This window comes from Dermochelys coriacea, chromosome 4 (genome assembly GCF_009764565.3).
Source record: "Dermochelys coriacea isolate rDerCor1 chromosome 4, rDerCor1.pri.v4, whole genome shotgun sequence".
NCBI classification, from domain to species: domain Eukaryota; kingdom Metazoa; phylum Chordata; order Testudines; family Dermochelyidae; genus Dermochelys; species Dermochelys coriacea.
The window spans coordinates 32102095-32126523 of record NC_050071.1 but is presented as its reverse complement, the minus strand read 5'-3'; the positions used below and the strand labels follow the sequence as shown (position 1 = coordinate 32126523).

General features: G+C 40.9%; 2 protein-coding genes across 8 annotated transcripts in view; one reads left to right on the top strand and one right to left on the bottom strand.

The window, feature by feature from the left end:
- AIMP1 (aminoacyl tRNA synthetase complex interacting multifunctional protein 1) overlaps positions 1–18375 on the bottom strand; it is a 62290-nt gene extending 43915 nt beyond the window's left edge. Inside the window, exon 1 of the mRNA XM_038399508.2 lies at positions 18253–18375. Coding sequence (XP_038255436.1) covers positions 18253–18254 — 2 coding nt within the window. The 5' untranslated portion in view covers positions 18255–18375. The remainder of the gene's footprint in view (positions 1–18252) is intronic.
- A 12-nt stretch (positions 18376–18387) lies between these two features.
- TBCK (TBC1 domain containing kinase) overlaps positions 18388–24429 on the top strand; it is a 244548-nt gene continuing 238506 nt past the window's right edge. For 2 of the 7 annotated variants that reach the window (XM_043513306.1, XM_038399500.2), the window contains exon 1: positions 18543–18732. Coding sequence is in view for 4 of the 7 variants with exons in the window: in XM_038399499.2 (XP_038255427.1) it covers positions 18388–18534 (147 nt within the window). In the remaining 3 variants the exon portion in view is untranslated. Of the gene's footprint in view, positions 18733–24429 lie in introns of all 7 variants that reach the window. The other 5 variants (XM_038399499.2, XM_043513304.1, XM_043513302.1 and 2 more) reach the window with 5 other exon arrangements.

Here is a 24429-nt window from a genome sequence, read left to right as displayed (position 1 = left end):
ATGTGTAGTTTGAGCAGAGCATACGTAAATGTACAATAGGGAACATTCCCGCCTTGGCCACTGGAGATGGAAAGGATGGATGAATGCCACTTGAACTAGTAATATCTGTCAAAAAGAAAGGTTTCAGAGTAGCAGCCGTGTTAGTCTGTATTCGCAAAAAGAAAAGGAGTACTTGTGACAGCTTAGAGACTAACAAATTTATTTGAGCGTAAGCTTTCGTGAGCTACAGCTCACTTCATTGGATGAAGTGAGCTGTAGCCCACGAAAGCTTACGCTCAAATAAATTTGTTAGTCTCTAAGCTGCCACAAGTACTCCTTTTCTTTTTGTCAAAAAGAAAGCAACTTTTTTTAAGGACAGTCAATACCTTTTGCATTTTTCATACGAGAACCTCAAAATGTTTGACAAAAGTAAGTTTAATATCACTATCCCCTTGCAAGAGGTCAGACAGCAGGCTAATATAAGAGCAAGGGATAGACCAATTCTCCAGACTCCCAGTTCAGTGCCATTTCCCCTGTCTATGTTGATTCCCATACTGTGTAAATTCTAACAGCTATAAAACCATTTCAGACAGAAGATTTCAAACCTTTTTACAATAAGCTGAGCAGGGACATGAATTTATGGCCTTCAGCTCCAGAGCAGCTGTTGTTAAAAGGCACTATACTATGTTCAGCTATGTGCAAAGAAGTATATTCTTGCTGAACTAGTAATCCCTTGCTGTCCAAGCCAATTGAGATTGCTGGAACGATCCCCTCGCTTATCTTCTGAGTCTGAAATAAGATGCCACAACAAAGCTGTGCATTAAACTGTAATGGAGAAACACACTGGAATAGAAACTAAACCCAACAGCCAAGGCGTGCTTCTGAGAGGAGGGTCCTGAACTAAAAGTCTAAGCAGTAAAACATCAATTCATGCTCAATGAAGATCATGTCAGAAAAGCTCCTGGAGAGAAGAAAAGCCTTCTGTAATAGGAAATTTACACCAACAAACAAACTGTACCAAATATCCTCATGAAGTCTACAGGCTCAATATTTTTTTTTTTTTTTTTTTTTTTTTTTTTTAAGATCATCAGTATGTTTTATGCATTGTCAGCACCTTTCACAAGCCTCCCCGCCCTCCTCCCCTGCAAAATTCTCACCTAATTAGGAAATGCAAAAACACACCAGAGAGTCACTTATGACATGGATCCAATTTTCTTTAAACACAAAGACCAATAATTTCTAATTAGCTAGCTAGCTGAACAAGAAGAACTTTTATTTTCAAATGTACTTTTCCTATTTGTTTTTATTTAAATGGAAACAAACAGGTTCTTATAGAAATATCAGGTTTGACTCCACAATTAAGGCTGCATGTAGACATCCAATATAAGTCCTGTTTTCAACCTCCCTCTAAACTTTCAACTGCAGTAACTGATCAACTTGCAAACTGATATATTATAAAATGGGGTAGAAGAAAAGTATTTCTACAGATTGAGAGTTTATCATTAAAAAAATTAAATGCTAGGTTATCAAGAATGACCTCTGTTTCAAAATTATTCTTGGACTCGCATGATTTATCAGCCCTCATGCTCTCAGAATAGAAAAAATTACATAAATCCAAATTTCACAAACATTTTTATACAATACACCATAGATGATTTTCTTTAGAAACTGTAAGCAACAAACATTATTAAATATGTCTAAGACTTAATAAAAATGTATTGCACTGAAATACATCAACTATATCACTTCAGGTCTCTGCCCTTCCCATCTGATTAATCTGTGTCTTGATCCTGCCCTGTTTTGGTGGTTATTTTATTTACGATTTTTAATATATTCAAAGTATTAACACTGGAATTTTTTAAGTGTTGTATTTCCCCAAGCCATTGTCTTTCGCATAGGAAAATGATCAAAATGGTTTACAAAACCTGTAGTAAAACACTGGGAAAACCATAAGGTTTGAAAATAGCCTCGAACTACTGATCCTACACGGGTTGCTGAAGCAATAATATTAGAAAAAAAAACAACAAGGAATTTGGTTTAATTTTTGTGCTGCTTAGTTATTGCATTTTATAAAGTAAAATAAAGCTTAAAAAAAGTAAAAGTATTTATCGGAGGTGTAGCGAGTGTTCAGACAGGTGCCTCTTGTTATAAGTCTAAATAAATACGCTTTTAACAGTTTAGGAATATTTGAATGATTATTCTGACAATCTATTTCAAAATATCTGGATCAGCTGCTTCCAATCAAGCAAAATAATATTTTATTACCTCCAATAAGTGCTTTCCCTATTCTGTATGTCAATTATGTCACTATTTTGCATCATGCTGACAGGAAACATGAAGGCTACATTTTAAAGGGGAAACACCTGCTTGAAACATGCTGTATACCTGCTGTGAATTTAGCAATTGAAACTCCAATTCCATATTTTAGATGATCACATATACAAAAAAGTATTTGGAAATTGACTATGAATATGGACGGATCACACAAAGAACCTCTTTAAAGGAGCATAAAATTTCTTACTTGACAATCAGATTTCTCCTAGATCTCATATGCCAGCCCAGATCAACTAGATAATTCCTACAACCAGAAAACAAAACAGGAATGGAAATGCGGGTGGAGAAGGGGAGAGACAAGAAGGGGCACTAAGCTTTTTGTCATGTCCTTCCCTGTACTACACCGAGTCTGTGCTGTCTCACTACTTCTTAGTAGACTTCCTGTGCAAATATGGTTTAGTTCCTCCAACTAGCAGATTGAGAACAGAAGAGGGGAAAAAATCTGTTTATGTCCTTCCTTACACAGAAGGTGGACTGCCTCATTACCTCCCAGGAAACTTCTGAGCAATATAACACTCGTATCTCTGTTAAATACTTGAGCAAAATTATCACCAATCACATCACCAAAAACCAGCAAGGGAGGAGTGTCTTAGTAGGGTGCACGTATAAGCCAAACAAACTTAGAGGGATTACTATTCTTCAGCTTCTTCTTATACCTGCCCCACAGAGCGAAAGTGAACAACAGCATCCAACAGATCAAATAGTGGATTGAAAACTACTAGTGAATGTTGTCTGAAGATCCCAGCTTTCTAAAATGGCATCTATTCTGCTATGACAGAAATGTGACTAATCTATATACGAGGTAAGTTGGTAGTGCAGATCAAGCCTACGTTGGTATAACTACAGCACTGAGGGGTATGGAAAATCCATACCCCCAAGCGACGCAGTTACACCAACCTAACCTCATGTAGATAACACTATGTCATTTTCCCATCAACATAGCTACCGCCTCTCAGAGAGGTGGAGTACTTATGCCAATGGCATAGGCTGCTGTAGAGCTGTGTGTGCAGAATCCTTAGGATGTTCTTATTGCCCACGGAGCAGAGGTTGCTCTTATAAGTAAGGCATGATGGTAGCAGAAAATTCATTATTCTTTGAAATGTAAGACTTTCTGATAGTCTTGCAGCCAGAACTCGGAGGGTCTGCAAAGCATTTAAAAAGCTGACAAACAGAACAAAGAATGATCAGACTTCCCTAAAACTCAAGAACAAAAATTTTAATAAAAAAGAAAAGGAGTACTTGTGGCACCTTAGAGACTAACAAATTTATCTGAGCATAAGCTTTCGTGAGCTACAGCTTACTTCATCGGATGCAGTCTCTAAGGTGCCACAAGTACTCCTTTTCTTTTTTGCGAATACAGACTAACACAGCTGCTACTCTGAAAAAAAAATTTTAATGTTTGTTTCACACAGAGAGCCTACAGAGGTTTCTCTTACTTGTCAGATGTACACTAGGAAAAGGAAGACTTTTGGGTTAATGAAAAATTGGTTTATCAGGACCTTATAGGGGAAACATGAGACAGGTTTGATAACTGTGTGATTCCTGAAGTACCATGTAAGTGTTAAGTATCAGAGGGGTAGCAGTGTTAGTCTGGATCTATAAAAGCAGCAGAGAGTCCTGTGGCACCTTATAGACTAACAGATGTATTGGAGCATAAGCTTTTGTGGGCAAATACCCACTTCGTCGGATGCATGTAGTGGAAATTTCCAGAAGCAGGTATAAATATGCAAGCAAGAATCAGGCTAGGGATAACGAGGTCAGTTCAATCAGGGAGAATGAGGCCCTCTTCTAGCAGCTGAGGTATGAACACCAAGGGAGGAGAAACTGCTTTTGTAGTTGGCTAGCCATTCACAGTCTTTGTTTAATCCTGAGCTGATGGTGTCGAATTTGCAAATGAACTGAAGCTCAGCAATTTCTCTTTGAAGTCTGGTCCTAAAGTTTTTTTGCTGAAGGATGGCTACCTTTAAATCTGCTATTGTGTGTCCAAGGAGGTTGAAGTGTTCTCCTACAGGTTTTTGTATATTGCCATTCCTAATATCTGATTTGTGTCCATTTATCCTTTTACGTAGGGACTGTCCAGTTTGGCTGATGTACATAGCAAAGGTGTACTGCTGGCACATGATGGCATATGTTACATTGGTGGACGTGCAGGTGAATGAACCGGTGATGGTGTGGCTGATCTGGTTAGGTCCTGTGATGGTGTTGCTGATGTATATATGTGGGCAGAGTTGGCATTGAGGTTTGTTGCATGGATTGGTTCCTGAGTTAGAGTTACTACGGTGCGGTGTGTAGTTGCTGGTCAGAATATGCTTCAGGTTGGTGGGTTGTCTGTGGACAAGGACTGGCCTACCTCCCAAGGCCTGTGAAAGTGAGGGATCATTGTCCAGGATGGGTTATAGATCACTGATGATGTGTTGGAGAGGTTTTAGCTGAGGACTGTATGTGATGGCCAGTGGAGTTCTGTTGGTTTCTTTCTTGGGCTTGTCTTGCAGCAGGAGGCTTCTGGGTAAACGTCTGGCTCTTTTGATCTGTTTCCTTATTTCCTTACTTCACAATAAAGGCTGTAGCACCCCTTACTCTCTTGGCTGACAAGATGACAATCAAGAAATGGTCTTCAAAGTAAGAAACTTCTTGGACATCTGTCACAAAGCTCAAATTTCAAACTTTTTAAATTCTGTTTTGAAATTTCCAAGAATCTGATATAAGATAGCATCTTCCTTGTGTCTTATCAGAGGTTTTGAAAAAATCACTACCCTTACACTGGTGCCTCAGTCCCTCCCCAACCCAGACAGATCTCTTGGATGTCTGAAAACATAGTCTTAACCCTCAGAGAGTGGATAATTATGCCTCTTTCTCCAGATCAATTGTAAATATAGGAATTTCCAGATCAAAGTGAACAATAGGATAGTGTCCAAAAAACTGCAACTAAAATTGGGGGAAAGGAGTGTCGGGGGGAACAGGTTGGTTGGTTGCTTGCTTTATTTGCCCTCTTTAAATTTAGGATCTTTAGACTGAGATCAGAGTCTTATTAAAAATATTATATTCCACCTAATATATTTTTAAATATATTTAAATGTATTTGGAGTACATTTCACCTAGAGCAGCCTGGTGGTTCTACTGTCATTTTTTATATTTAATGATTCTCTCAAAAATTATCCAGGCACCCTGTAATTTTATTTAGCATTCTTTGGCAAATAATAAAAAACCTCTGTAAGGCTATATGAGGCTATTTCCCACTTTCTTTCCCTGCATGGCCACAGGTGTAAAAATCCAAACAGCCAGTTTAACTCTTCCTTCTTTTATCAGGAAACTCAAAGTTTGACATCCATGTTTAATTCTGTTTATGTATAGTAATTTCCCCTTCATACATACAAAAGGTGTATGTATATATTTGCATAAAACTGGAGAGATGCTTAATAGTGAAATAAATATTCTAAAAAGTATATACGGGAGTCATTTTAAAGACTTCATAGTCTTAACAGCAAAAATGTTCAGATAAAACCTTTACTTTAATTTTGTATCTTGACAACTCTTTTGTTAAAATAATTTCTATACAATCTACAAAATAGAGCATTCTTGGCAACAGAAAGTATTTATCAAGGCTAACAATTCTATGGTGCATTCTGCAGTTTTTAAACCATCAGCCAATAGCACTTACAACAAATTTCTGATATTCATCTCAGAAGTGATCAGATTGCATTTACCCTCATCTCATTACAAAGTACAAAGCAGCAAACAAAAGACAAATATTTAAGATGGAGAAAATGTTTTTCTTTACCTCCTATTTAAAGGAGGAAATTGGGGGAACAAACTCCCATGTTAGTTAGTTAGTTAGAAAACTCTTCTTCACTAAAAAACTCAGGGGCAAGTGCATTAGTAAAACCATGACTCAGTATATTAGACTGGGACATAGATGAATGTCTCTCTGAGAGATGGAGAAAATGTTTTTCTACATGCATATTTCTTCTAAAAAAAGCCAATTCTCAATACAGATCCTTATTCTTGTCCTTTTACCCGCAGACAAACAGTAGAGAAGTAATTTCTTTTTTAAAATACCTCTGAGCACTTCCAATAGCGTTACTGGAGAAAGCAACAAACACATTCTGGTTTCCTCTGAAGAAACCAGCTGTCATCTTTATGGCACTTGAATTAGCATGATTTAAGTCAGGAGATGTTACTTGGCCTCATTCAGAGATACTGCAAGAAGTGCCCAGACAATCTTTGGGAAGCATACCATCAGATTAATGCAGTTTTACTCAATTTACTAATGCTTTCTTCGGCTAATCACTGTGACTAGTTTGTTATATTCTGCATGGATAGGAAATCAAATATAGGGCTTTCTGACCCTTTTGACTGCGAAAGCCAAGGATGGCCAGTCTCCCTCTTTTGGGGTTTGATCATGGGTTTGGAAGGTGGTATCTGTGGTCATCTGGATCCCAGAAACCCACTATCTGTCATTCAGAACATAACCATTATTGGTTGCTTATAGCAAGTAGTGTGGCTGTACTGCCATTATCACTGTGCCTTGCTTAGAGAGAGGAAAGTCAATGATTGCCACACACAGAAGCCTAACCTAACTTTAGAATTATGCCAATTTTGCCCAGCTTCAGACCCATTCCTCTCCTTTTCAGGAGGCAATGAGAAAGCAATGACTATTCACAGGTTCAGATGCCCTTTACACCAATGATAATCAAGGTAAGTTCCAGCCTGGGTTCTGTCCTTGCTCTGGAGTGACGAATGCTCATCAGGATGATGAACGATATACAACTCTTGTAAGACTTTATATATCTTGCCTCTTCAAACCTGAAAGTTCAGTAGTGGCCCTGAAGGAATACTGGCAGATGGACAGGCCAGAACGACCTTTTCCATATCACTGAGAAAACTGGAGTCCTGAACACCCATGTCCACCTACATTATGAGGAGGCTCCGTCTTATGTAATGTCCTTATTTTAAGGTTTCAGCCGTGCTCTTTCAATTGCAAGCCCCATGGGCCATACATGTACCAGATTTTGATGTCTCTCTCTTCTCCCCATTACACAATTTGTACAGGACACACCTTTATTAGTTCTTTGACTACTTCATAACACAAGAAGTTATGCAATTGCCACCACATCTCAGGTCAGCCAAAAATTATGCTTTGCTGTCATGAGCCCTAGGGTATAGAACTTTCTTCCTTTTGTCATTGATGTCAGTAAATTTCTCCCCACTTTTAAAAAGCAACTTATAATATGTTTCTACAAGTCTTTTTGGTGTGACCAATATGTGGAGTCAATCACATATCATCATCTCTCCAAAACTGTCCTTCTACTATATCCCTCTTTCTTATTTATTTGTATTTTAAGGTGGTGGTTTTAATCAGATTATTATATTTTAAAATGTTATGTTGCACAGTATTCAGAGTGCCTCATTTGGGATGATACTTTATAAATAAAATCTGTATTACTGCAGTTTTAGAAAGTTTTCCATCCAAGTATTCAACATGAAAGGGAGAACAAGGATCCTCAACTACGTGATTTGGAAAATCTGATCTCACCACCAGGGTGCTGGAAAAACAGAAAGTGAACTCATTTAGAAGCAACATATTTGCTAATTTTATGGAAGTGAGAATGAATAAAAGAAATTACATGTATAGCCAAACAGGTGCTAATGACACAATCAGTTAGATAATTCTGTAGCTCTGACCAAATAGATGATAATATCTGGATTGAATTGTATTTGTATAATCCTTTCATTGAGACAGCATCTACTTCATATAATGCTTTGCAGAAACTGAGTGACACATGAAAACAATTTAAACGGTTAGGCATGGAAAAGTTTACCATTGTAGAACAACATGTTGGCTGAAATTCAGTTTTTATGGAGGTGTAATGTATTAATAAATAATAGTGTTCACTAATAATGTGTTACATGAGAAGTCAATTGGTTGCTGTTTTCCCTCCTCAGTATTTCCCAAGTTAGCATGTTCTGTTATTTAACATTTCCTTTTAGTCTTAGGACATGGTTACACTTGAAACTTCAAAGCATTGCCATGGGAGCGCTCCCACAGCAGTACTTTGAAGTGCGAGTGTGGTCGCACGACAATGCTGGGAGAGATCTCTCCCAGCGCTCCTGGTACTCCACCTCTACGAGGGGATTATCTTAGAGTGCTGGGGCACTGTTTACACTGGTGCTTTACAGCGCTGTAACTTGCTGTGCTCAGGGGTGTGTTTTTTCACACCCCTGAACGAGAAAGTTGCAGTGCTGTAAAATGCCTGTGTAGCCATAGCCTTAGTGCAAACCATGGCTTGTCAGGGAAGATACGTAAGCAAGTGTAATCCACTATGGTAGGGACCTGTAGCTTTTATCCTTCTTTTCTACATCTTTGGAATTGCAGAATTGAATGGGGTTAACAATTTAGAAGAGCTTGTTGTGTGCACTTGAGATATCCAACTACTTCCATAGACTGAAATTAATAGTCCATACATAGCCCCATTTAAAATGCTTAAAACAGTTTTTGAAAAACAGCTGTACAAGAAACTGACTAGCCAGAGGACTAAACATATTTACCAGATATATACGTGTATGTGCGCGCAATGCCCTGCCGAGAAGCTCAGCCCTGCCCCACTACTATTTACAAATTGCAATAAGGGGAAGAATGTTAGGATCCATATGTTGGAAGCGGTGTCAAGACTCTGCTTGGTGCTCCATCTTTTATAGTGGCCTTTTGTTGGATAGTTTCTGATAAATTTAAAATTCCCTTCTTCCCAGCCTCTCTTGCTGGAAGAAAGATATATTTCAATTTCTCCCCCATCCTTAAGAATCTCCGGTTAGTGCTGGGATGAGATGACACAGTTGCAGTCATAGATTCACAGACTTTAAATCCAGAAGAGACCATTAAATTGTCTACTCGGTCATACCATACATCACAGGACATACAATTTCACCCAGTTACCCCAGCATTGAAACCAACAATTTATGTCTGACTAAAGCATAACTTCTAGAAAGGCATACAGTCTTGATCTGAAGACATCAAAAGATGGAGAATCCACCACCTCCTTTCATAGTTTGTTCAAGTGGTTAACCACTCTCCATTAAAAATGTGTGCCTTATTTCTAAACTTAAATATATACAGCTTTAGTTTCCAGCCACTGGTTCTAGTTATGCTTTTCTCTGCTACCCTAAAAGGACACTTTTGTACTTGGTATTTTCTACCCAGGAAGGCATTTCTGCACTGTAATCAAGTCACCTCTTATATGTTTTCATATACTAAACAGATTGAGCTCTTTAAATCTCTCACTGTAAGGAATTTTCTCCAGCCACTGAAGTATTTCAGAATCAATCTAACCCAGAGGTCTCAAACTGGGGGTTGGGACCCCGCAGGGGATCGCAAGGTTATTACATGGGGGGTGGCAAGCTGCCAGTGTCCACCCCAAACCCTGATCTGCCTTCAGCATTTATTATGGTGTTAAATACACCTCTACCCCGAAATAACACAAATTCGGATATAACGCGGTAAAGCAGAGCTCCAGGGGGGCCAGGCTGCGCACTCCAGTGGATCAAAGCAAGTTCGATATAACGTGGTTTCACCTATAATGCGGTAAGGTTTTTGGCTTCCGAGGACAGCATTATATTGGGTAGAGGTGTATAAAAAAGTGTTTTAATTTATATGGGGGGGGGTCACACTCAGAGGCTTGATATGTGAAAGGGGTCACCAGTACAAAAGTTGAGAATAACTGGTCTAACTAATGCTGTATATCTACTCCTCTCACTACTTCCTTGTTTACATATCTAAGGAGCATACTAGTCCTTGTCGCCACAGCAATGTACTGGGAGCTCACATTAGTTTCTTGTCCACTGTGACCTCTACATCCTGTTCAAAGTTGCTGCTTTCCAGGATACCAGTCTTTCTCTTTCTGTCTTTGTCTCTGCCGACTTCTAGTCCCCTGCTTTAAACATCTTTCCTCTCTAGAAAAAGTTAATGGTTAACCTGTTTCTTCCTGAATTTTGCCTTGTAACTTCTCCCATTTCTCATTAACTGCTATCAGACTTAACTTCCTGTTGCTATTATTCCTTTTAGTGAAGACTGAAGCAAAATAAGGGCTTGCTACACTGCTGTAGTGCTTAGTAAAGATGTTACCTACACTGATGGGACAGCTTCTCCCATTGGCATATGTACTTCACCTCCCTACGAGGCAGTAGCTATATTTACAAGAGAAGCCCTCCCATCAACATAGTGCCATCTACACTGGGAGCTCAGTCGGTATAACTGCGTCACTCAGAGGTGTGGATTTTCCATACCCCTGAACAACGTAGCTATACCAATGTAAGTCTGTAGGATTTCAGTCCTCTGCTTTCTTTCCCGATGAAATATGAAAGCTACACTTCTCCTTTGCCATTTTCTTGCTTTTAATATACTTTAAAAACTTTTTTCTTGTTCTCTTTTACATCTTCTGCTTACAGTACCTCATTTTACATCTTACTCCCATTTCATGCTTCAATTCAGTAATTATAAAATGAACAATTTTCATTAACATATCTTACTCTTTTGAAGCTGGTAACCTTCCTCCTACTCAAAAGTTAGTTTGAGTTTTAAAAATCCTGTGGTAATCCTGGACATACATGAAAAAGACACTCTGCTGTTTAAGTTCAACAAGTAGTTTTTGAAGCATTACAACCTAAATCATTTCCACATGGCTCTGGCAGAAATACGACACTTTAGTCCATCACCTACTTTTCCGTTTGATTCCAGATCAAGGCTGCAACTGGCTCGTTATCAACAGCATACTAACATATAATGCAGTGCTAATCCTGGCAATAAAGATTTGTCGGTAATGTAAGATACAGAAAAGACCACTTTAAAGATTGTCTGGACACTGCTGGCAAAGCAAAATGGAAAGTAGTAACACTTCTGGTAAACTGAAAAGTCCATAAAATACGAGAAAACATACACAGGTGTACTGGAAGAAAATCCAATAAAGACATTCTTTTGAAACAAATGAGATGACTAAAACATTAACTGTATCAATACTCCACTGGCCAGAGATGGCAATATAATTAAACCATATAATATATCAGACATATACAACAACTACTAGCTTGAGACATTCAAAGCAACGCCATGGCAAGAAATCCAGAATCCCTTACTATTCACAGATGATGGGAATGGTAATGGGATTTCCACCTGAGGGGCCATACTTCATAATCACTCTTGTCTAGTAGGTCTCTGATAAGCCTAAAGCTCCATCTTCCTCCTTTCCCTCCACAACTGTTGTGTGTTTTCTCTATTTCCAGAGCCTCCTGGCTACTGAAATAGGTACAGCTCTTCATGCTTCTCATTCCCCAGTATCGCCACTGCTGTGAAGAGATGGGATTCCGATACTATAGCCCTTCCCCTCCACTCATGGCTGCTGTGAGGAGTGAACAATTCATTTTTTGTGCATCCTGATCCCCCTGTAATTCAGCATCTGGCTCTGGCTCCTCAGAGCGACCTCAAATTGCAGTACCCAACATGAAACTGACAAGATTCTTGATGTTTTCCCTTAGACTATCTCATTAATTTCACTCTATTAATGACTGGCACAGCCGCAGAAGCCCTAGATCCATCTGCAGATTAGGGAGAAAACATGCATCAACAATAGAATGAACATAAGCTTCATTTTTAGAAGTTTAAATTATGTAGAAATTGACGACTTAGGCTTCCTTGTATTCCCGAGAAAACACCACACACATACTACTGGTGAACAGATACTTTGAGCTATGACTACAATGTATAATATAAGATTATGGTCACACATTGTCAACTCTAATTGCATTGTCCTGTCTTATTCATGTTGCTGATGCTTATCACGTTTCTCATTTCTTTTCATGTTCTGGGGATACTGGATGGTTGAGTCAGAAGCATTCAGCGGAAACCGTTCTTACACCCTGTCCCCCCTTCCAAGCTTGTTGATCTACTGTAGTTCCACAACTTCACTTTCTGCTCCCTTTAATTCCAAGACGTTGGTTGCTGTAGCACTCATCTCTATTCCCTCATCTCTTCAAGGCGCAGCTTATAAATAGTAACCTTGGCTCAAACAACAGTAAGAACTATCCATTTTCCTTTAAGGTACATCATTTCCAAACATATAATATATATATATATATATATAAAAAATTTATTAAACCATGAAGACAGAAGACATGATAAGCCCATAAAACTCCTAGAAATCAAAAAACTTCTTCGGGCGTACCAAAACCAGATTGTCTGTGTTCTAGTGTTGGGATTAACCTAATGCCTTGCAATTTATGCAGGCTGAGCGTAATCAAGGCCCCAGCAGAAAACTGATGAAGAACTGACCCCGTCCTAGCACTCTCACTGCTTCCTCCTCCATCTCAGTTCAATCTGTTAAAATCAGTACAGTATCCTTATTTTATTTACTTTGGTTTTTTTATGTCGTTACATCCCCCACAATTACATGTATCGAATGAAGTAGTGCCAAAGTGCAAACGCATTTTTTGGCGCAAGAAAATTTCTCATATATATTACAGAACAATGGAAAAACTAATCCAGCCAATAAAAGATTACAAGGTCAAGAGACTCTTGCAGTTTTCAACTCTGGTCGCAAGCTCCAAAAATCTGAATGCCACATATTTTCATTATAATTAGGCTTAGTTGAATTTATTTTGTATTATCTGTTGAAATATCAATGTTTATTTTAAGCACTTTGATTTTTAATAATATAAATTTTAATAGCAGGAAATTATTTAATGATGGAAGATATTGAGGTTCAAAAAGTTAAACTTTATAAACGGTAAAACAAACGTCAAGTCATGTCAAAATATACAAAATAAATTGCCATAAATCAACAAAGGGAATCATTGGAGTATGCTCCAAGAGAGACATTTCTGAAAATTGTAACCCGAGTTATATACGCAAGAACACTGTTTATGAGTTGCTGAGCAAATAAATTATTAAATGCAACACATCAAAGAAAAAAGGATAAAAGCCAGATTGGATGGGGACAGGAAGGCAGATTAGATGAGCCTGCATACTTACAGAGAGGAACACATCTCTAAAAATTATAGAACGCTTAAATAATTAGAATTCTTATTACCCAAAAATTGCAAACAGCAGGGTTTCATGATTGTATGAAGAAAATGAAAGAAAATGAGACCCTCGTTGCACCACTAGTTGCTCACAATCTTAGGATGTCAACATCAGTAAAATTACCAGTTTTGAGAATCAGCATAAGTGTGATATTTCATGGTAAGATGTTTTTGAAATAAGACTTCATGCTCTTCAAAATATTAGAAAATAAACAAGGATATCAAACATTAAGGATGTGAGAAGAGAAATTCTAATAATGCACTGCGGGCTTACATTATGTGGCATCAACCACATTGAATATTAAATTTACTTTACAGCAAAATTGGCAAAGGCATACCACTAACTAACTAGGATGCCACAAAAGCTTCCATATACTGGGATTCCTTTACTCAAGTTCACATGGAATTTTAAGATAGCATGAATTGATTTGTCAGCATTAGCAAGAGCCTGGTAAGTTCAGTGAGGAAGTTGGGTTTTCTCTTTATAATGTCAGGCAATTAACTTGGGCAGGTCTTAAACTTTAAAAAGCTGCACCAGCGCAGCTGCATCACATTCTAGCGGCTAGTGAAGATGTTATACATGATAGGAGAGCTTCTTCTGTCAGTGCAGTAAATCCACCTGAACGAGATGCGGTATCTATGTCAACAGGAGAAGCTCTACATTAGGTTGTATAACTACATCCATGTATGAAATGATGCAGTTTGTAGCTGTAGTGGCTCCAATCTGTCAGGTAAAATAATAGCTAGTACAACAACTAACTAAATGGATTTAAGAACTCATACAGATATTTGGAAGAAAAACTATTATGGAGAACATCTACTAACTTGCAAAAATGGACAGACATTTTGGATTGTTTGGTCCTTTTCCATCTACAGACTTCTCATCTAATAAAAGGTCAAATCATCATAGACTATCACTGTTGAGTCAGATGTTAAAATTATAGTTATAATCATGTCAAATTACCTCAGTTAAGGCTCCTATTTTTCCAAGTTTAATTGTTTTCTTGTCCATTTTATGCCCAAATTTATTTCCAACTCACAAATGTTATGATCTGTAACACTGAATCTTGAAATAAAGAATATAAGCAACTACAAAAAACTCAGAAAAGACTCCAATATTTCCAGCTGCTTCTCTTGCTATTTTCATATATGCCAGACATCTTTATTTTCCTTCTTGAAAAAGCATAATATTTCATTTCTAAAAACTGTCCCTCTAAATTTATCTCCTGGTCTCAGCATTAGGAGTTAAAAGTTGTGTTCCCATTTTATCCCAAATATTTTTTAAAATAGCTTTTACAGAAGGTACTAAAATGTATAATAGGGAATAAGCCAAGGCCAAAGGTCTTTTCCATGTCGACATCTTTAATTTATGAAATATTGGCTAGTATGTCATTACCTATCAGGAACATTTATTGTTATATCACCACATATTAATGTCTGATGCGCAAGACAATTCAAGACCCATAGGCCCTATTATTCTCTCAAAAAAACCCAAAACAACTCCAATGAAGTAAAGGTAGTAAGAGAAAAAGGAAACAACTATGCCTCAGTTGATTGGATCTAAAGATTTTCATTACTAATTTCTGAATACATCTGTTAAATTAAACATGTACCTCCACTCACTGTTTTCAGAACTGGAACAATATTATGCTACCCCCTTCAATGGAGTTATACAATATTCCACTTAATATTTGCTAACAAGTACAAAAGTGTATTTTTAAAGCACTTTAAAAAGGCTGCATAACCTTATTACATTTCAGTTTAAAATACCCTTCCTCCAAGTTCTGAAAAGAAATCTTGTCATTACCCACAATCAGCGAAGCATATGACATCTTCAAGTCTCTATTTCATATGGAATTAAAGTAATGGGAAGTACTGATACCTTTGGTGGGGATGGATAGAATAGCTACCATAGATATGACAAATAATCATATATTGAATTAAGATTAGACAGGTCTCCGGAGACACTGGATATAACAGCTGAAGAAGGATTAGCCTCATCATGCTTGACAGACTAATGGTTGGCTAATTATACATAAATTGCATCACCTACAAACCAAGGGGCTCGTCTGCACCACTGCACGGGGTCGATCTAAGATACACAACTTCAGCTTCGTGAATAGCGTGGCTGAAATCGACGTACTTAGATCTACTTACTACGGTGTCTTCACTGCAGTAAATCAACAGCTGACGCTCTCCCGTCGACTCCGCTTGCGTGTCTTGTTCTGATGGAGAACAGGAGTTGACAGGAGAGCGCTCAGAGGTCGATTTATCATGTCTATACTAGATATGATAAATTGACCCCTTCTGGATCGATTACTGCCGGCTGATCCTGCAGGTAGTGTAGACAAAGGCTTTGATTCCTAATGGAGGCTCTGGCAATTCTTTCTTCATAACTTCCAACCTCCTCAAAGCATAATGAAAATTCTGTGGACTGAACTGTGCTAAAATGACAAGATTAGAAGTGAGAGTAAAGAGCAATAAAACAGGAAATCTGATTATTGGCCATGACCCAGTGTCATGTTTACAACTTGCAAGACAGTGAAATGTAATTCTTACAAGGTCACGTTGGAGGGAGAGGGAAAGGTGATCTTGGCAGGCCACAGCAAGGCAGTTGTCATTCTCTCTTAGTGAATATTATAAAACAGGTAGTTTGCCTATATCAGACAACTAGTAACTTCCCTAATTGGAACATTGTTTATAAAACTTTCCCATGGTTCATAAAGCTCTCCAAACATAAGAAGCAGGGTATAATTGCCAATTAAGGATAATACAACTGTATACTTATGCCGTATCTTACATCCACATATATATTAAACCACTGAAATGCAACTATCCTTTCAATTAAGGATGGCAGCCAGCAGGTGGAGAACATCAAGAGTACATAACAAAGGCAAAATGATATTTCTGACCAAAGGCACTGGGGGCTTATTCAAAGTTTATTAAAAGCATTCATGACATCTGTCTATTCATGAAGGGCAGAGAGAAATTGTTTTTTGTGATCTCCAGTAAAAGAGCACACATAATAAACTGAAAAGGAGTACTTGTGGCACCTTAGAGACTAACAAATTTATTTGAGCATAAGCTTTCGTGAGCTACAGCTCACTTCATCGGATGCATGCAGTGGAAAATACAGTGGGAGATTTATATAAACAGAGAACATGAAACAATGGGTGTTACCATACACGCTGTAACAAGAGTGATCAGGTAAGGTAAGCTATTACCAGCAGGAAAGCGGGGGGGAGGGGGGAACCTTTTGTAGTAAAATGTGTTAGTCTCTATGGTGCCACAAGTACTTCTTTTCTTTTTTCGGATACAGACTAAACACAGCTGCTACTTGACAGAGTAAACTGCATGGGATGTGGAATGAATCCCAACAACACTACTGCAAAACAAGTATTTTAGGAATAGGAAAAACAAGGTATAGATATATTAATTGACTTGCCTAAAGTATGCCAGTGACAGAGCTGGGAACAGAACCTTCACATCTGACTTCCAGTAAATCATATTCCCATATCACTCACATAACCCACAATAAATGCTAAGATTAAAATGTATGTATTCATTCATACATTTTAAGTCTTTTCAAATGTCTCTTCTGAGGGTGGGGTGAAGGAGCTGTGATGTTACTTCATTCATTCATATTTGTACTATATTAAGCAAAACAGTTTAAGTGTATAAAAACATAGCTGTAGTCAGAAAAGTTTATACACAAAATGATGCCTTTGCAGTCAGCAGATCTGTTCTGTGTCTACATTCTAAATGACATTCAAGGCCCCATGCATTTTGTGACTATGGTATATACTCATCCATCCTTCACCACACATTATCTTCCAGAATTTAAGCTTTCATTTACAAATAATGCCTCTAATACAAAAGAGCCTTACAACTATAACCCAAATGTTAATCAAAATAGTATTGACTTCCTGAGCCTGCAGACAGTCTGAAATGGTAACTCAGAGGAGCCCTAGCTGTCATTTGGTGGATTGCGAGCCCTGAAACCTAAAGTTTAATAACATAAACGTGAGCGTTTAACTATTTCACTACTCATCGTTTAACCTTAAACATATACCTAACGTGTTTATCTCTATAGTTCCCACACGTGGTCCCATACAGCCCCAACTGCTTAAAACGTCAAAGCCTACAGCTTCCCCGGATAACTCCTATTATGCTGGCTGGTACAAAGACATGCGGATCACTGAATAGCGTGAAACAAACATCACAGGAACACGGGGGCTGCCCTAACGGCGACCGACTGTCACACTCCATCTGGAGCCTGTGTGGTCTGATGGAAAGGGAAGCTGCTGCGGAGCCTGCACAGCAGCACCCAGGTCCCTGCAGCAGGAGGCAGGACGGAGCAGGCGCCGCCCGCCCCGTGAGCGCCAGGCTCTGCTAGCAACAATGCCGGCAGCACGCGCCTGCTGCCGTTAGCGCCCGTTAGCCCGGGCGGGCCAGCGCAGCGGGGAGGGAGCCGGAGCCCAGCCCCTCTGGGGCAGCCTCGGCTGAGCGGAGCCCTCCTAACCGACAGAGCAGCCGGCCGCGGGGAAGCGCAACCACCGAGAAAGCGGCCTGCAGAGCCCGTCACTACGCGCAGGGCCGGGCCGGGTTCGGTAACTGCCGGCCCCAGGACGCCCACAGGGCCGTCACCTCCGTCGGCAGAGCCGGGCCACGACGCTGACGAAGTGCTCCCGCGGGGAGGGGGGGGCCCCCTGTGATTGGGGGGAGGGGGACGTGCGCGGTCCAGGGCGGGGCTGAGCCCGGCTCGCGGCTCCGCGCGCACACGGTGGGAGGAGGGGAAGGAATAATGGTGGCCTCATCCCGTTCTCCCCCGCGGATCAGCACAAGAGAACATGGCCCGACCCGAGAGAAACTCACATGAACCGGGGGAAGTCGGAGCCGAGGTCACCGCCTCCGCCGCAGCGCCCAGAGGAGGCGCGAGAGAAAGGACCCCTCAAGGCTGCCCTGAAGAACGCCTGCCATTAAAATGGATTGTGCAACCTTAGCTCCCTAATGAGCCATTTACAACAGTTACATACCTCCGCAAAGAGCCCGCGTCCGTACCTCACGTTGCAAATAATGCAGTTGCTCGGCATCAGCAACGTCCCCGCTTTCCCGGAAACCCGGGTCCTTTTCCTAGCGCCGGCGCTCAGTGGTGAGGTAAGAGACGCGGGGGCGGACCGCTAGTTCGGCGGCACCTGTTCGCGCACAGGGGGTGGGCTCTGGCGCTCGGGGGGCGGTGGCGTCCTCGTCAAGGGTCGGGGTTCGGAGACACACCACCGCAATGTTTGGAGTAGCAACGGCGGCGCGAGGGGCCCTGTAGGTGGCCTCGTGCCTCACGCCCAGCAGCTGTAGCAGGTACCCACCCTTGTGCCTTGTCTCGCCCAGCTCCGCTGCAGGGACTCGCTGCTCCCGCGCGCCGTACTCCCTGGGCGGGGTGGGTCCTTACAGCCACTGCCCTGCTGGGCCCCGCGCGCCCTACCCCCCCGGGGGTCCTTGCAGCCAACTCTGATGCGCCCTGTGCACCATATTCTAGTGCCCGTTCACTAACTTTCCACCCTTCTGATCCTTTTTTTCCCCTTTCCCAAATTAAAATGAATACAGTTATGTTCTTTGGAGAAAGAAAAGATGTATAGGATCGTATCTAGCTTATCCTCTAACTGGGAGCCAGTGCAGGATTCTTCCTTGCAGGATGTTGCTGTTTGTGCTTTTCAGACTGATGCCTTTAGAGCACTTCGGTATGCGCCGCCCCCGCCCCCCCCCCCCACCACGACAATCTATCAGTCTTTCAAGAAGTGCTAATTTCAAGAAGTGCTTCTTGCTAATTGCTTCAAGGACTGAGGAAATCACCTGCTAGAGCTGAGGGAAAAACGCTGTCTAGTGAGTGTGGAGAGCCAGTGTATAATTTTTGCAAAACTAACAAAAGAAGTTTAGGTCATTATCATTAGGAAGATGTATGCACTTCATGGTAAGAAGGTTAAGCTTGTAGTGAGCTGCTTTCCTGAGTCTGCAGATAGAGCTACAGACACTATTAAAAAGAAAAGGAGTAGGTACTTGTGGCATCATAGTGACTAACTAATTTATTTGAGCATAAGCTTTCGTGAGCTACAGCTCAAATAAATTTGTTAGTCTCTAAGGGTGCCACAAGTATCTTTTTTTTTTTTTTTTTTTGCGGATACAGACGTAAACCGGCTCGGAAACCGGAACCAGAGACACTATTGCTACTGGTGTGCTTTACCAAGTAGGGCAGAGTAAATTACATGACTTCCTGTCACTTTCTCTTCTGCTTTTCAAAAAACCGCTAGGCAGCATAGTGAAACTCTTTAAAACTCAGTCAACCTGCTGTTGCTGCTAATATGTGAGCAAGGGCAGAGATGGAGTCCAACTATTTATGGGTGAGGATGACCCCAAAATGCGACAGCTGGAGTAGAGGAGAGTTTGGGGAGTAGCCGTATTGGATCCCTAACTGCCAAGAATGAAGGGGCAGCTATTTCCTTCCAGCAATCTATAATGAGGGGAGAGGCATCAAATTTATCACCCAACTGTTACCTAAACAAAGACATAGAGGCCCCCGATCAGGGTCTAGGGAAAACAATATTTCCATTGCCCATATTCTTGGGGTGAGACTGCCTTGTCGCAAAGTATTGCCTTTGGCTATTCTGTTGGGCCTACTCTCAAATTCCTATCTGCTGGCTAGTAGGTAACTGCTACATGTATCATGTCCTCGACCAGTCTGAGACTTGCAAGCTTTCCAGAAGCAGTTCAACAAACTAATTAAAATAAATTTTCACCCTGGGAAGCTGCTTCATGTCTTTTATTCCCTGAATATTTGTGGATGATGCCGAAATTGAAGGGGTAGCAAATATACAGGAGAACAGAACTTTTTGAGTGCGAAGTAACCTGGACATAGTAAAGCATGCCTTGCTGCAATGAGAATGCCAATATTGAGACATGAACCTGGGAGAGAAGAACCAAATATTGTGCATACAGAATTGAGGGAAGTGATCAAGCAGCTGCATCCAACATATTAAAATGAGATTATTTTCATGTTGTTTTCTTAATACTGTCCAAATATTACTTTTCTTTTATCAAAATGCCATAGTTGTAACTAAGGAGTTGGGATCATAGGTGTCCACAAGAGGATCTTGATGGTCTGAAATATGAAACAGGTTTCAGAGTAGCAGCCGTGTTAGTCTGTATTCGCAAAAAGAAAAGGAGTACTTGTGGCACCTTAGAGACTAACAAATTTATTAGAGCATAAGCTTTCGTGAGCTACAGCTCACTTCATCGGATGCATTTGGTGGAAAAAACAGAGGAGAGATTTATATACACACGCACAGAGAACATGAAACAATGGGTTTATCATACACACTGTAAGGAGAGTGATCACTTAAGATAAGCCATCACCAACAGCAGGGGGGGGAAAGGAGGAAAACCTTTCATGGTGACAAGCAGGTAGGCTAATTCCAGCAGTTAACAAGAATATCAGAGGAACAGTGGGGGGTGGGGTGGGAGGGAGAAATACCATGGGGAAATAGTTTTACTTTGTGTAATGACTCATCCATTCCCAGTCTATATTCAAGCCTAAGTTAATTGTATCCAGTTTGCAAATTAATTCCAATTCAGCAGTCTCTCGTTGGAGTCTGTTTTTGAAGCTTTTTTGTTGAAGTATAGCCACTCTTAGGTCTGTGATCGAGTGACCAGAGAGATTGAAGTGTTCTCCAACTGGTTTTTGAATGTTATAATTCTTGACGTCTGATTTGTGTCCATTCATTCTTTTACGTAGAGACTGTCCAGTTTGGCCAATGTACGTGGCAGAGGGGCATTGCTGGCACATGATGGCATATATCACATTGGTAGATGCGCAGGTGAACGAGCCTCTGATAGTGTGGCTGATGTGATTAGGCCCTATGATGGTATCCCCTGAATAGATATGTGGGCAGAGTTGGCAACGGGCTTTGTTGCAAGGATAGGTTCCTGGGTTAGTGGTTCTGTTGTGTGGTGTGTGCTTGCTGGTGAGTATTTGCTTCAGATTGGGGGGCTGTCTGTAAGCAAGGACTGGTCTGTCTCCCAAGATCTGAGAGAGCGATGGCTCGTCCTTCAGGATAGGTTGTAGCTCCTTGATGATGCGTTGGAGAGGTTTTAGTTGGGGGCTGAAGGTGATGGCTAGTGGCGTTCTGTTGTTTTCTTTGTTGGGCCTGTCCTGTAGTAGGTGACTTCTGGGTACTCTTCTGGCTCTGTCAATCTGTTTCTTCACTTCAGCAGGTGGGTATTGTAGTTGTAGGAATGCATGATAGAGATCTTGTAGATGTTTGTCTCTGTCTGAGGGGTTGGAGCAAATGCGGTTATATCGTAGCGCTTGGCCGTAGACAATGGATCGAGTGGTATGATCTGGATGAAAGCTAGAGGCATGTAGGTAGGAATAGCGGTCAGTAGGTTTCCGATATAGGGTGGTGTTTATGTGACCATCGCTTATTAGCACCGTAGTGTCCAGGAAGTGGATCTCTTGTGGACTGGTCCAGGCTGAGGTTGATGGTGGGATGGAAATTGTTGAAATCATGGTGGAATTCCTCAAGAGCTTCTTTTCCATGGGTCCAGATGATGAAGATGTCATCAATGTAGCGCAAGTAGAGTAGGGGCATTAGGGGACGAGAGCTGAGGAAGCGTTGTTCTAAGTCAGCCATAAAAATGTTGGCATACTGTGGGGCCATGCGGGTACCCATCGCAGTGCCGCTGATTTGAAGGTATACATTGTCACCAAATGTGAAATAGTTATGGGTCAGGACAAAGTCACAAAGTTCTGCCACCAGGTTAGCCGTGACAGTATCGGGGATACTGTTCCTGACGGCTTGTAGTCCATCTTTGTGTGGAATGTTGGTGTAGAGGGCTTCTACATCCATAGTGGCTAGGATGGTGTTTTTAGGAAGATCACCAATGGACTGTAGTTTCCTCAGGAAATCGGTGGTGTCTCGAAGATAGCTGGGAGTGCTGGTAACGAAGGGCCTGAGGAGGGAGTCTACATAGCCAGACAATCCTGCTGTCAGGGTGCCAATGCCTGAGATGATGGGGCGTCCAGGATTTCCAGGTTTATGGATCTTGGGTAGCAGATAGAATATCCCAGGTCGGGGTTCTAGGGGTGTGTCTGTGCGGATTTGTTCTTGTGCTTTTTCAGGGAGTTTCTTGAGCAAATGCTGTAGTTTCTTTTGGTAACTCTCAGTGGGATCAGAGGGTAATGGCTTGTAGAAAGTGGTGTTGGAGAGCTGCCTAGTAGCCTCTTGTTTATACTCCGACCTATTCATGATGACGACACACAAGAGATCCACTTCCTGGACACTACGGTGCTAATAAGCGATGGTCACATAAACACCACCCTATATCGGAAACCTACTGACCGCTATTCCTACCTACATGCCTCTAGCTTTCATCCAGATCATACCACTCGATCCATTGTCTACAGCCAAGCGCTACGATATAACCGCATTTGCTCCAACCCCTCAGACAGAGACAAACACCTACAAGATCTCTATCATGCATTCCTACAACTACAATACCCACCTGCTGAAGTGAAGAAACAGATTGACAGAGCCAGAAGAGTACCCAGAAGTCACCTACTACAGGACAGGCCCAACAAAGAAAACAACAGAACGCCACTAGCCATCACCTTCAGCCCCCAACTAAAACCTCTCCAACGCATCATCAAGGATCTACAACCTATCCTGAAGGACGAGCCATCGCTCTCTCAGATCTTGGGAGACAGACCAGTCCTTGCTTACAGACAGCCCCCCAATCTGAAGCAAATACTCACCAGCAAGCACACACCACACAACAGAACCACTAACCCAGGAACCTATCCTTGCAACAAAGCCCGTTGCCAACTCTGTCCACATATCTATTCAGGGGATACCATCATAGGGCCTAATCACATCAGCCACACTATCAGAGGCTCGTTCCCCTGCGCATCTACCAATGTGATATATGCCATCATGTGCCAGCAATGCCCCTCTGCCATGTACATTGGCCAAACTGGACAGTCTCTACGTAAAAGAATGAATGGACACAAATCAGACGTCAAGAATTATAACATTCAAAAACCAGTTGGAGAACACTTCAATCTCTCTGGTCACTCGATCATAGACCTAAGAGTGGCTATACTTCAACAAAAAAGCTTCAAAAACAGACTCCAACGAGAGACTGCTGAATTGGAATTAATTTGCAAACTGGATACAATTAACTTAGGCTTGAATAGAGACTGGGAATGGATGAGTCATTACACAAAGTAAAACTATTTCCCCATGGTATTTCTCCCTCCCACCCCACCCCCCACTGTTCCTCTGATATTCTTGTTAACTGCTGGAATTAGCCTACCTGCTTGTCACCATGAAAGGTTTTCCTCCTTTCCCCCCCCTGCTGTTGGTGATGGCTTATCTTAAGTGATCACTCTCCTTACAGTGTGTATGATAAACCCATTGTTTCATGTTCTCTGTGTGTGTGTATATAAATCTCTCCTCTGTTTTTTCCACCAAATGCATCCGATGAAGTGAGCTGTAGCTCACGAAAGCTTATGCTCTAATAAATTTGTTAGTCTCTAAGGTGCCACAAGTACTCCTTTTCTTTTTGAAATATGAAAATGTTTGTTTTTTTTTTTCTTAAAAGCCTCTTTATCTTCCAGTAGTCTGTTTTAGTTTTAACCTTTATAGAAGTGGCTTTAACTACTTCTTCTTTTAGAAGACTATCTTACTTTCTCCTATGCCTGGATTTTTGTTATTAGAAAGAGTGAGGCTAACATATACAGCAAACATACAACAATTTCCGATTAATCTTCTCCCATTTCTCTTGCTTTCTCCTCAATAAGAGAGACTGTGAAGTGATGGTGTCTGAGTAGTTTCTTGCTTTCACTGTTTTACAAGTTGCATTGTTCTGTAATGAAAATAATGGGCACCTTGGGATATGAAGAGTCAGGACACATGAACATGTTTAGCTCTTCTATATGGTATAAATAAGCCTCTTTCTCAATTCTTTTTCAGTCTGAGCTGAGACCTAGTTGTTGGATTGTTC